Source organism: Maniola hyperantus, chromosome 11, assembly GCF_902806685.2.
Source record: "Maniola hyperantus chromosome 11, iAphHyp1.2, whole genome shotgun sequence".
Taxonomy (NCBI): domain Eukaryota; kingdom Metazoa; phylum Arthropoda; class Insecta; order Lepidoptera; family Nymphalidae; genus Maniola; species Maniola hyperantus.
The window spans coordinates 13557656-13571305 of record NC_048546.1 but is presented as its reverse complement, the minus strand read 5'-3'; the positions used below and the strand labels follow the sequence as shown (position 1 = coordinate 13571305).

The window sequence follows — 13650 nt, the reverse complement described above, 5'->3', positions numbered from 1 at the left end:
AATTTCAAACCCCTAGTGCACCCCCTTAGGGGTTGAATTTTCAAACATCCTTTCTTAGCGGATGCCTACGTCATAATAGCTATCTGCATGCCAAATTTCAGCCCGATCCGTCCAGTAGTTTGAGCTGTGCGTTGATAGATCAGTCACCTTTTCCTTTTATATATTTAAAGATGAATTCAATCCTGATAAACGACCGAAAGTTTTACATCAATGGTTAAAAATACTTAAAATATTTTGTGTGAAATTCTGACAATGCTGTTTTTACCACTGCTTTCATGAAATGAGAGGGGGCAGGACGAGTTGGAAGGGAGAGGAGAGGGGGGGGGGGGTATTCGAGTAAACCTTTTACCGGTTGACTGGGACGGATTTATTTAGCCACGTTCTAAACACGGAGTTTCTCTACATTTTCTTTTCCTTAGTTTCGTTATTCGCGAACTGTTAAAAATAGTCGATTTATACATTTTGTTGATGTAGTTTTTAGAGTTCCGTAGCCAAATGGCAAAATACGGAACCCTTATAGATTCGTCATGTCTGTCTGTTTGTCCGTCCGTATGTCACAATCACTTTTTTTCGAAACTATAAGAGCTATACTGTAAAACTTGTTAAGTAGATGTATTCTGTGAACCGCATTAAGATTTTCACACAAAAATAGAAAAAAAAACTTGAGGGTTCCCCATACTAAACTTAGAACTGAAACTCAATTATTTTTTTCACCAATCCCATTCGTACGTGTGGGGTATCTATGGATAGGTCTTCAAAAATGATTATTGAGGTTTGTAATGTCATTTTTTTCTAAACTGAATAGTTTGCACGAGAGACACTTCCAAGGTGGTAAAATGTGTGTGTGTGTCCCATGTAACTTCTAAAATAAGAGAATTATTGGGGCCGATTCTCTTGTACACAATCTTTAAACTAAACTAAATTAACAGGTCTAAATCTAGTGCTATCCTTTTCCGCAAGCAACATTATGAAAAGGATAGCATTAGATTTAGACGTGTCATTTTAGTTTAGTTTAGAGATTGTGTACAACGGAATTAGCCACATTGCAAAACTAAAAAAAATATATGATGTACATACCATGTAAACTTCCACCGAAAATAAGTTTAAACGAGATCTATTAAGTAGTTTTTGATTTATCGTGCAAAATGTCGATAAAATACGATTGTAGTACGGAACCCTCAGTGCGCGAGTCTGATTCGCACTTGGCCGGTTTTTTTCAATTATTGATGGACTACTTTATGCCCGCGACTTCGTCCGCGTGGACTACACAAATACCAGTATGCACAAAATGTTCGCCAGCTCTTGGCCTATCACGGCCGAAACGTGGAAATGTAATAAATGTAAATAGCTCTGTCAGATTGGCCGACGTAATCTGACTGCTGACAACGACGCTGTTTTCCGACAAACAACTCGGAAACACGAGTAAAGCTACGGACACACCTGCGCGTCATGCATGAACGCGGAATGCGGGATAGTTGTTTTGTCACGCAGGTTTAGATGAACCATTAGGTCGAGTGCGCCGAGTGATCTTGTCTGTCAGTCCATCCGTCACAACAGCTAATTTGCTCCGAATCTACAGACCAGGGGTCGGTAACCTTTAGAGACGGAAGAGCCAAAAGTCAGGATTTACAAAATATTTTCAGTTAAAAAAAAAAAGTCAAAGTCAAAAGTCAAATGATTTATTCAAAATAGGTAATAAATTACTCTTATTGATGGTCTGGTATGGTGTTAGATTTGTAAGATATAGTGGTGATAATTATTACGCAAACTTAAAACTAAAGCTACGAGGGTTCCAAACGCGCCCAGGTCTGAGAAGAGCCCACAACAAACTACCTAATACTAAAGACTACCACTACTTCAATGTAACATCGGCAACGCGCGAACTACACGCATATGTGTCTTGGCTCGGTCTCGCTCTCGAGTCTCGTGTACCTATTTGGTGATCAGTGTAATGTCACTACAGAATTTATTCAATTTTTGGAATGATACAAAATTTTGTAAAGTCGTAGAACTAAAGTTTTAATGTTTTTAGTGCCAAGACAGCTTTCAGATATTTTTTATTTAACAATGTATAGGATAAATTTCACAATTTTAAGGCTTTTTGTAATAAAATAATGAATTTGTATGGAACTGGCGAGCCGCAACTTTACATCAAAAAAGCCGCAAGTTGCTGACCCCTGTTCTAGACGGATTAAATTGAAAGGTGCTGATATAGATTTCTGTGACTCAAACACGGACGTGTAACGTAAATACTTCTGGAGAGTCAATTAGAAAATTTAATCACATTTTCAAAGTTATTTAAGAAAATAGATGAAATCTGCCCCGCCTCCCTCCCCTTTCTGTCTCAGTTTAAATTGTTCAAAATATTAAAAACTTCGCTTTTACTCCATTCCACCTGTATGCGTCGACCCTTACATTTATTTATTAGAATAAGTTCCGGGCATTTTCTGAAAGGCAGTCCCTAAACAGCAAAACACTCCGACTCCTGATTACGTCATAATGTTTCCAACAAAAGCGAAAAACAGTGAAGCGAAAACAAACGTATCGTTTCATCCCAAAAACGATTTCATCCTCTCTGAAAAACTGCTATATATACAAGCGAATATCAACCTTATTTTTAAAGCAGCAAAATATAAAATGGAATAGTCATTTTCTCAATGAAACGTTCCATGGATCCCTAAGCACTCTCGTGAATTTCTATCTGTTGCATCGTCTAAAGAATCATAAAAGCTCTTACGAGTCGAGCGATTACGAAGCTTATTGAATTAGACTGTAAGTTGCTTTTTGATTGTTATTATCTCTGGATATTATGGCAATATTATAGTAATTTTTTGGGATGGTTGCCATGGAAACTCGAGTCTTATTAAAGGGCATCAAGGTTCAGTATAGCGTAAGCGTAAGTGAAATTATTGCAAGCTGTGCTGCTAAATAAAACAATTGTATAGACTATAGAGACATAGAAACAATGCTTTTGCAAGGTAGGTAATTATTAAATAATTAAAAAATTTGCTGGGTAGAAAGTTAAAGTCAAGTCAACAAAGCCTTTTTATTCAAATTGAGTACCATTGTACACTTTGAGGGTTCCATTCCATACATTACTAAGACTCCGCTGTCCATCCGTCGGTCCATTCGTCGTCTGTCTGTTAGCGGATTGTATCCCATGAACTTGAAATTCCACCCTCTCTCCTAAATAGGCCAGGAGTCTACCAATAATTCAATGACCAATATAGAGATCATATTAAGTACTAAGTTATCATCCTACAGGCCATAATAAATGGTCTAGTTTTACTTTGGAGTTCTACGTTTTAATCTAGAAACAAACTAGCAGTGATACTGGCTGATCCTTATATCCCCTACTCCCTTCATCTGTTTGAGGTTTGTTTCCAGAAACTGGCATAAATCTACAGATTTCAAAATTTGGTGATTTCAAAATTTGAAATCAATAGATTTATGCCAGTCCGAGGAATAATGCATTTGAAATTCAAATTCATTATCCCTCGGACTCGACACAGGTTTTAGGCCCAACACACGGGTCTGCCCGCGAAATTAAAATTTAATTTGGTTTTTCACAATTTGTAAACTAATGCGACAAAGTACACTTATGGCATTCAAATGACTAATAATTTGTGAGTAGCTCACGTCAAACTCATTATTTTGACTAATTTCTTAAACTGGACACTTTCAAGTAAAGATTTTTATATAAGACTGTGAAGATGATACTGCTGGGGGCTCAATTTGAATGCCATAAGCCACTACAAGCCATACTTTGTCGTATTAGTTTACAAATTGCGAAAAACCAAATTAAATTTGAATTTCGCGGACAGACCGTGTCTTCCACCTTAACGTTTTTTCACTGCATCTGGCGAACTCTAATATCCTGCTCCATTCTGCAAATCTGGGCTGCATTTGGCCCACTGCCAAGTGCCACGCCCTTTCATCTCTTTATGTGCTTTATATTAGCCCCTTTACGGGTTACCATGCGAACTTATGGTGACTTTGCGTTTGTGCACATGTATGACTTGTTATGATAAGGGTTCAATCCTCAGAGTATTTAAAGTAATAGAGAGAAAATACCTACGGTTTTACCGTGTATTTTTTGGCACTGAAAATGGCGGCGCTTGTTCATTGTACTATATATATATATATATATATATATTGGAGGGTCGATATTGAAAGAGTTCTTACTGTATGTACACTCCGTGAAAAGAAACGTATGAGCTTTACTCTACGGAAGGTAGCCATCTTTATTTTAGTTGTCAGAGTTGGACTTTGACACGCACGAATTTTGTTGACGTTCACAATTTTCTCTCGCGTTAAATTAATTAAGTATCAGATTATAGCTTAGCTAATTATTATTCTTTGAGATAGGTAGGTAGTTTCTTAATCGTGATATTTAATTCGGTGATTGTGATATAGTTAGAACAGTAATTGTTCGATGCTAATGTACATTGTGTTAAATCGTAACATCTAGTGCCATCCGGTGACTTTGTCTGCAAAGCACTATTAATAATGTTCGCGTAGTTGTTTGACGAATATGGAATACTAATTATTGGTGAATATTAGAGTAATTCGTGAGTTAACGTTTGGCTCAGTGGATAGATTATTATAAGGACATCCGTTAAGGTTATTTCTGCAGACGCTAGTGATTTAGTGTAATTGGAGATATACCGGCAGTTGAGATAATGATTAGTTTGAAGTGATAGTTTAGTGTGATAGTAACTTGAAGTTAACTTTGATAGTAGGTACCCGCTTTAGAATCGTATAACCCGGTTGGTAAAGAATCATTGATGACTCTCTTGTAATGTTGAAATGGATTAGACAATGAGTTGCCCATGATATCGAATAGCTTACATTCTACCTGGTTTCTGTTGTGATCGCTTATTTGGGTGGATATAGTAGTCGTGGCGCGTGTGGCGCACGATGCTATGGTGTTCTGTATGCAGATGTGCACAGAGTGGAGAAGGTAGAGCTATTTCGATATTCTGAATTAGTAATGAGAAGTCAATTATAAGATCTGGTTTAGATCGTAAGAGAGTCGATGCAATGATCCTTTTAAGAGCGTTCATGAAGTTGTGATTGATTACCTTGAGATGATTAGATAACGGAGTAGGTCGTGACTTGATTGAGAGGTTGCAATAGCAATTGCGCCCTAATCACACGATGTAGTGTTTAGCTTAGGTTAGCTAGTTTAGAGTGAGGTGAGGGGTCGCTGTGAGGGGTGGTTGGAGGCGACCATAGGTAGGGTTAGGTTAGGGTGATCTGGTTGTGTTACGTTGATGGTTTCCATGTGCGATACGTTACTGAGAACTATTTGTAAAGAACATGGATTAAAGTACCTACTTATTAATTACTACCTTCTGATGTCGGCTAAAGATGAATAATAATTATCAGCCATCCTCCTGTTCTCCGACATATATATATAGTACAATGAATAAATAACATTATATATATATATATATAATGTTATTTATTTACAAGAAAAAACAAGTACTTGCGCTGGAACAGCACTGTTTTTATAGTTATGTTGAAATGTCACTACATTGTCTCTTACACACTTATGAAAATTTCGATAAGCTTGAGCTAGTTTCCGATCCGCTATTTTCTATAGGACATTAGGACAACTCTTTATATTTCTATGGTTCAACGTGTTTGACAATTAGTCAAATCAGTATGTCTGCATCAATCATTATTACAGTTCTGATTGGCAGAATTTTTGCGATTCTTGTTGCATCAATGCATTGTAGCCAATAGTGAGTGAGCGTCACCCAATCAGAGGTGATTGCGATCGTGACATTGTAGCTGTCATTCTCCCGCAAGTAGGTATCATTTTTTCAAATGTCAAAACACACGCTTAGTATGCGAGCTTCTATGAAATACTGGCAGGTGACGTCACAATAATTTGACTTTCTTTTTTAGTTTAATCGATGATTTAAAATGGTTATTTATTACACTTAAAACTAACATGACGTGGATTTTACGTATTTTGGAAGACCCTCTATTTAATAATCACTGAGAAATAATTTATTTTTGACATAGGCAAATACCGTATACTCTAAAAATTATGTTCTTTAACTTACGTACTAAAATTGTTCAGGATAATAAGAAAAAAGACACTAAGTACCAAAAATTACTAAACTGTTTTGTATTCGTGACAAATTGTTTTTTTTTTAATAATAATAATTACAAAAGTTAGTGGGACCTCTGCCCTCTATTCGGGAGATCGGGGGTTCAATCCCTTCCTCTAACTTTTCTTAACTATGTGCGTTTTAAGTTTTAAGTACATAATTAAATAACACTTGCCTTAACGGTGAAGGTAAACATCGTGCATCGTGAGGAAACCGGCATGCTTGAGAGTTCTCCATAATGTTCTCAAAGGTGTGTGAAGTCTGCCATTCCGCACTTAGCCAGTATGGTAAACTATGGCTTAATTCTCATTCAGATAAGACCCGTGCTCAGTAGTGGGCCGGCGATTGATCATGATGATGATGGAGATTTCTGTGTGCAGTGACGAGACGCGGGAAGTGGACGGGCGGGCGCGCTCGGAGTCGGGGGATGCTGACTCCGTGTACCACGTCCGAGGAGCTCTGCACGATACACGGTGGAGAGAACATCAGGTAACACCACCCACTTACAGTGCGACAAGGCGCTCTTGGTACTTGAATGACATTGACAGGGGGGCGCTGTTGGAGAACAAAGGCTTAGAATATTCAATTCATTCCTTCGTCCCGCACTTACGGCACGATTGCTCCTTTTTCCCGCACTTACCGAACGATTGCTCCTTCCAGCTGCCAGGAATCGAATCCGGGACCTCCTACTAATAAGACCACAGTGGTAAGCACTGCGCTAGGGAGGTTGTCAGTATGGATTTAGCTCGATACATCCAAATTTCAATCATTTGGTTTCCACGCAAAAGAAAATTATAATGTCAAAACTACTTCCATGAATTTCTCAAAGTCAAGTACCTATAGAAAGAAGTAAGAAAAGAGTTCCATGGAACAGAGAGCCATAAATATGACAAAACAGTCCATAGTTCCCAAGTCGAGGTAATATTGCAAGTTCACGAGGAAAGAACTCTTTCGAACTGGAAATAGTTGCACGGTAATGGGTCCACAATTTTGCCTCGATTTATGGCTCCGGTGCCAAATGTAGCCCAATAATTGTTCAAGCAAGCGCTGCTTTACACTGGATGTGAAAATCGACGCGTGAAATTTTATCTTCAAGGACAAGAGCAGATAATAAGTAACAACGGAAGGATAAATAAAAATGCATGTGAACAAAATATCATTTTTTATAATTCGACAGAAGAAAACGACAGAAGAAAAATAAACTTCATTAAATAATTTAAAGGTATCTTAAAAACTATATTAATTAAAATGAAAAAATATTTGTATTATTGTGATTTGTGATTAGATGCGATTTGTCAAAGTCAAAGTCAAAGTCAAAGTCAAATGATTTATTCAAAATAGGTAATAAATTACTCTTATTGATTGTCTGGTATAGTGTTAGATTTGTAAGATAATATAGTGGTGATAATTATAACGCAAACTTAAAACTAAAGCTACGAGGGTTCCAAACGCGCCCAGGTTTGAGAAGAGCCCACAACAAACTCAGCCGGGTATTCTTTTTATTATCACCACTTTACAAATTTATTGAAACTTATTAGAACTATCACAAAGTCGTTAAGCAACTCATTCCCAAGCTTGCTTATCATTTAAATAATCCTTTACATTGTAATAGGATTTTTCAATTAGTTTACGTTTTATGAAAACTTTGAACTTGTTGAGAGACATCTCCAATATGTCTTCTGGAAGCTTATTATAGAAACGTATGGAATTACGAGCAAATGAATTGCTAACTTTACTGAGCCTAGAGGCGGGAATTACAAGTTTATTTTTATTTCTAGTATTTATATTATGACAGTCACTTTTTTTTTAAATTTATTTATGTTTTTATGTACGTACAGTAAATTTTCAAAAATATATTGATTATGCACTGTCATAATTTTAACTTCCCTAAATTTAGTTCTCAGCGACTCTCGTGGCCCCATACTGTATATGGCTCGAACAGCCCTTTTCTGCAGCACAAAAATAGAATTAATATCAGCAGCATTACCCCATAATAATATACCATATGACATAATGCTGTGAAAGTAACTAAAATATACTAGTCTCGCAGTTTCTATGTCTGTCAACTGGCGAATCTTTTTTACCGCATATGCGGCAGAACTAAGTCTGTTCGATAAGTTATTTATATGAGAGCCCCATTGAAGTTTTGCATCTAACGTTATTCCAAGAAAAATAGCGGTATCCACTAAATCTAATTCCTCATTATTAAGTTGCACAGTGGTTTTCACCTGCTTAACATTTGGTAAAGTGAATTTAATACACTTTGTCTTTTTCCCGTTGAGAAGCAGGTTATTAGCTTCGAACCACTGTACTAACTTGGTGAGAGAATTGTTTACTTCATCAAAAGTTGTTAAGTATCGATTGATTTTAAATAAAAGTGATGTATCATCAGCAAACAAGACTATCCCGTAATTGTCCTTAGCGAGGTAAGGAAGGTCATTGATGTAAATAAGGAACAGAAAAGGTCCTAAGATGGAACCTTGTGGCACCCCCATTTTTACAACGGATCCGGGAGATCGCTTTCCATTCACGTCTACCCTTTGTATTCTATCATTTAGGTAAGAACTCATCAATTCCAATGCTGCACCCCTAATTCCATAATGGTGCAATTTCGCGACCAATGTTTCATGGTCGCGAAATTGCACCATTGGTTGGTTGGTGGTTCAATGTTTCACCATTTTCCAACAGCTATCAATTTTAAAATCATTAGGTATACAACATACAACGTGAAATGTTTCCAAAAAAACTTTAATAATATACTTAACAATTATTGATAGGTGCTTTAACAAAAATGTCCACAAAATAAATCAAAAGTGGGCTTTGTCAACATTTTGCCCTGTAAACGCGTAAATATTACAAATTAATGCAAAAAGAATTACAAATTGCAAAATTGGTTCCCAACGTTGCCAAATTACGAATGTCCATGTTGGATAGGGATTTCCCTGAGTGCGCGGCTTTTACTTCAATTAGGAGCCTTTAACAACTCAAAGGCTTAATTAGAACGCTACAACAACACGAGTCTAATGAAGAGGCCTTTACAACAAGCATTTTCGGCGCGTCCATGTCGAAAGGTTATTTTCTCCGAGCGCGCTAAATTTTCAATTCAATTCAATTCAATTTTATTTATTTGCTGATACAGGTATAAGCCCCGCAAATTGCTATTGCGCTGGAAACTATGTCTAATGTCGTGCTGTCTAATTAACATCGAAATTACGTTATATTGACGTCAGCCGAAATAAAAATATACCATCATCTCGAAACTTCAGTCTAGTGCTGACGTCACTAAAATGGCGGTAACGCGCATTGGCAATTTGCGGGACTTAAATACAAACAGGTGTTAATACATAACAGTATATGTTGAAGTCGCGGGTAAGTATAAGGTACAGTACCCTTATTATCAGTTCTCAGTACCCTTATTATAAATGCGAAAGTGTGTTTGTTTGTTGGTTTATTGGTTTGTTGGTTTGTCCTTCAATCACGTCGCAACGGTGCAACGGATTGACGTGATTTTTTTGTATGGGTATAGACAAATCCCTGGTGAGTGACATATGTTACTTTTTATCCCGGAAAATCAAAGAGTTCCCACGGGGTTTTTAAAAACCTAATCCCACGCAGACGAAGTCTCGGGCATCAGCTAATTACTAATATGAAACAAAACAAACACGTTATAATCGCTTTGAACATAGTTTATGACTCGGAAAGCGCGACAGTTATATTAATTAACCAAAATTTAGCACTCCTCCTGGAAAGTTTGTCCAACTTCAGCGTTCGGAAATTACCCGTCCCTACCTGCCCGTGGAACTCTAACACTTGTGATTTGTTGCATTACTAGGTGGTGGTTAGATTAAGTTGCACTCCAATCTGCGTATTGTGCAGGTGTGGCCACTGGCAATAAGTAACTTGCGCAATTCCCGCACCGCCCGTCCTACTACACGTGCAAGTAACTACCAAGCAAGCAATACGTACCATCTCCACACAAAACTATATCTACTTCTAAAATGCTAATTCTAAAACACCCGACGCACGTTTCACTCAGACACCAAAGCCTCAAGAGATGTTGAGGTGCAAAATGCACTTTGCAACTCATGCAAATTTTGCAAAGTGTAGACTGTAGAGTGCAAAATAATCTTCTCTATACATATTATTATATAAAATTTAAAATCCTGACTCACTGACTGACTTATATAAACTTTGTATATCAACGCACAGCCTAAACCGCTGGTCCTAGAGACATGAAATTTTGAGGGTGTGTTCTTTGTAAAGAGTAGGTATCCACTAAGAAAGGATTTTTCAAAATTCCACCCCTAAGCGGGTTAAATGGGGAATGGATGTTTGTATGAAAGTCCGTTATTTTTGAAGTTACATCGATGAAAATTGGTATTTAAGCTTTCGATAAAAAATAAAAAAATACATATTTCACGATTTTTGAAAATTCAACTACCAAGGTGGGTTAAATAGGGGATGAAAGTTTGTATGAAAGTCCGTTATTTGCATAAAAATTTATATTTGGGTTTTCGGTCACATGAAGAAATACGTGTTTCAGGATGTTTGGAAATTCAACCTCCCCTCGATTTTCTAAATTTCACCCGAGCGACGCAGGGGCGGGTCAGCTAGTCTATACCTACAATTATAAATGCGAAAGTGTGTAGGTATGCCAATCTCCTACGATTTCACGATTTTCTTATAGTCGATTTTAAAATTGGTAAGTAAATACAGAAACTAGAGATGAGACGAATAGACCAGAAAATCAAAGAGTTCCCATGAGATCGTAGAAAATTCACGTGGTCGAAAATCTGGGACAGAGATAACTTGCATCCTAAAGAGGGATATAGGCTACTTTTTATCCTGGAAAATCAAATATAAGTATAAAATAACCATGGAGAGTGACATAGGCTACTGTTTCTACTTTGTCTTCGACTATAATCCATACACAAAAAAGTCAGGTCAATCTGTTGCTCCGTTGCGGCGTGATTGAAGGACAAACCAAAAAAACACACTTTCGCATTTATAATAATATGGGTAGTGATTATGTTCATTGAATTGATAAATCCATTCGAAATTAGATCTTTACAAAGTAATACGAAAATATGGGTTTTAGATATCTCGACGCATGCGGTTTGGCGGAAACGCAAATTTTGTAGCCGTTCTAATCTGATGGAGTCATCACTTCTATTTCAAGGCTGTAAGAGTTATATTTGAATAGCAATACTATTTTAGTAGGGCTTTATGAATCTGGCACTGTTCCAACCATTGTAGCTGCAATCGGAACGGTTGGCAAATGCCGATGAGTTTGGATCTCGATTTAGGCGTATTAGGGTTGGTTGGAAAGCTGGTAGTCTGGTGGGAGGCTTCGGCCGTGGCTAATTACCATCCTACCGGCATAGCCGTGCCGCCAATGCCATTTGGTGATCCGGTACGGTGCCGTGTAGAAACCGATCACGGGAATGAGTTTAATGAAAACCACCATATAGGTATACTTTTCAAGTTAGCCCGCTATACCATTTTAGACTAAATTAAAAAGAGCAACCGCCGAGTTTCTTGCTGGTTCTTCTCGGTAGGAACGGCATTCCGAACCAGTGGTAAATTAAAACTACCCGACTATTCATAAGTACTTGTAAAAAGTTTACATGAATAAAAAAACATTCTATTCTATTCTATATTATTATCATCATTTACCAGGTGGTATCGCAGTCTAGGGCTTAAGTTGTGCCGGAAAAAAGCTCAGAGTCACTCAGCGGGCGATGAAGAAAGAGGCTCGGAGTTTCTCTATTCAGAACTGCTACTGGAAATTCCTTGCAGTAAGCCCAAGGATAATGTTTTTGGCTCGACCCGGAACCTATGACAGGTTGAGCCAAAAGTTCGTGGGTCTAGCCACTAGCCGGGCCCAACCAGGCAGCCGAGATAATAATCAATACCTCATAGTACCCTTATTATAAATCCGAAATTGTTGGTTTGTCCTTTAATCACGTCGCAACGGTGCAACGGATTGATGTGACTTTTTGCATGGGTAAAGATAAAGACCTGGAGAGTGACATACTTTTTATCCTGGAAAATCAAAGGGTTTCTACGGCATTTTTAAAAACCTAATTCCACGCTGACGAAGTCGTGGGCATTAGGTAGTATACAGTCAATAAATGGCACTCAAGTGCACTTAAGTTTTCTGCAGCAAAAAAACGTCAAACTTTAAATAGCTCGAAATGCTTGCGATTAAGTAAACGGTAGTCTCAAAGGCCTGCTTTATTATTCATGGAATAAGATTTAGCTTTCGTCTAAAGTCTGGCAACCCTGGAAGCGACCAACTTGCTCCGTATGTTTGCCAAGGTGTGCAGTTAAGTGCCCACAATTTATGGGCTTTCTACAAGTTTGTGTGCTAAGAGAGAGCGGTTTGCAAATATTTTTCGGCCTGTTTATTGATGCGGCGAAATTGGCAGGTCACCAATATTTGATTTAGGTCAGTTTACCGACTAAAGGGGATCTGTGAAAATTGGATTTTTAGGAACTCATACCCACAACCTTTAATTATGTGTTTTTTATTCCGTGGGAACTTCGGGAAGCATTTCCCAAATTCTGTAAGCTGTAATCTATAGAGCGCACATTGACTTTGCTCAGACTTAAGTTTGAGTTAAAACGAGACGGATTTATGTAAGAAATATAGCTCTGTCTCGTTTTAACTATGTCTTAAGTCTAAGCAAAGTCAGAGTGCGCTCTATAGATCTCACCCTAAGTCTAATGTACCCTAGAGCTGGTCTTGAGATATATGCTGAGAATGTAATGCTAGATGTTTTCGCAGGCCACATCCCGTCAACCGAAGCGTGGCTGGGCAGCGGTGCGGGCGTGGTGCGTGGCGTGGTGGCACTCCGGGCGCGAAGACCTGGAGGACACGGAGCCGGAGGAGGAGCCTTCCGACCCGGGGTACGCCACGCCTGTCTCCGTGGAGACGCCGCTGCAGAGCACTGTGTCCAGGTAAAATTAACTGATCAACATTTAGTAACAAATATAATAAATAAATAAATTATTAAAAAAAATGAATAAATTATTTAAAAAAAAACATTATACTGAACCCATAATAAAATAAAACTTCGTCCGCGTGGACTGCACAAATTTCAAACCCCTATTCTAAATCTACCCTCTTAGGTGTTGAATTTTCAAAACTGCTTTCTTAGTCCACGTCATAATAACTATTTGCATGCCCAACCCGATTCGTCTAGTAGGTAGTTTGAGCTGTGCATTGATAGACCAGTCAGTCAATGAGTCAGTCAATCTATCAGTCATCCACGGTTCTATAGTCTATAGTTCTATATTAAGTGTAATCTAATAAAATGATTTGTCTCTTTTTCATGGTCTCAGTCACAATAAGTCTATTCTAATTCTACTTTCAATGATCACACAGTTAGTGATTTAAATCGGGTAAAACTTATATATCTATGAATGTTAATCGGTACATACCATTTGTAAGCAGACTTAAGTATTTATAGTTCATTTTGGTTGAATAATTCTGATATAGTAGTTTATATCCTCTATTTTT

General features: G+C 37.7%; 1 protein-coding gene across 1 annotated transcript in view; it reads left to right on the top strand.

Annotated features, from left to right (window-relative positions):
• mAChR-A (muscarinic Acetylcholine Receptor, A-type) overlaps positions 1–13650 on the top strand; it is a 78750-nt gene that overhangs the window by 63117 nt on the left and 1983 nt on the right. The window contains exons 3-4 of the mRNA XM_069501726.1: positions 6506–6614; positions 12916–13088. Coding sequence (XP_069357827.1) covers positions 6506–6614; positions 12916–13088 — 282 coding nt within the window. The remainder of the gene's footprint in view (positions 1–6505; positions 6615–12915; positions 13089–13650) is intronic.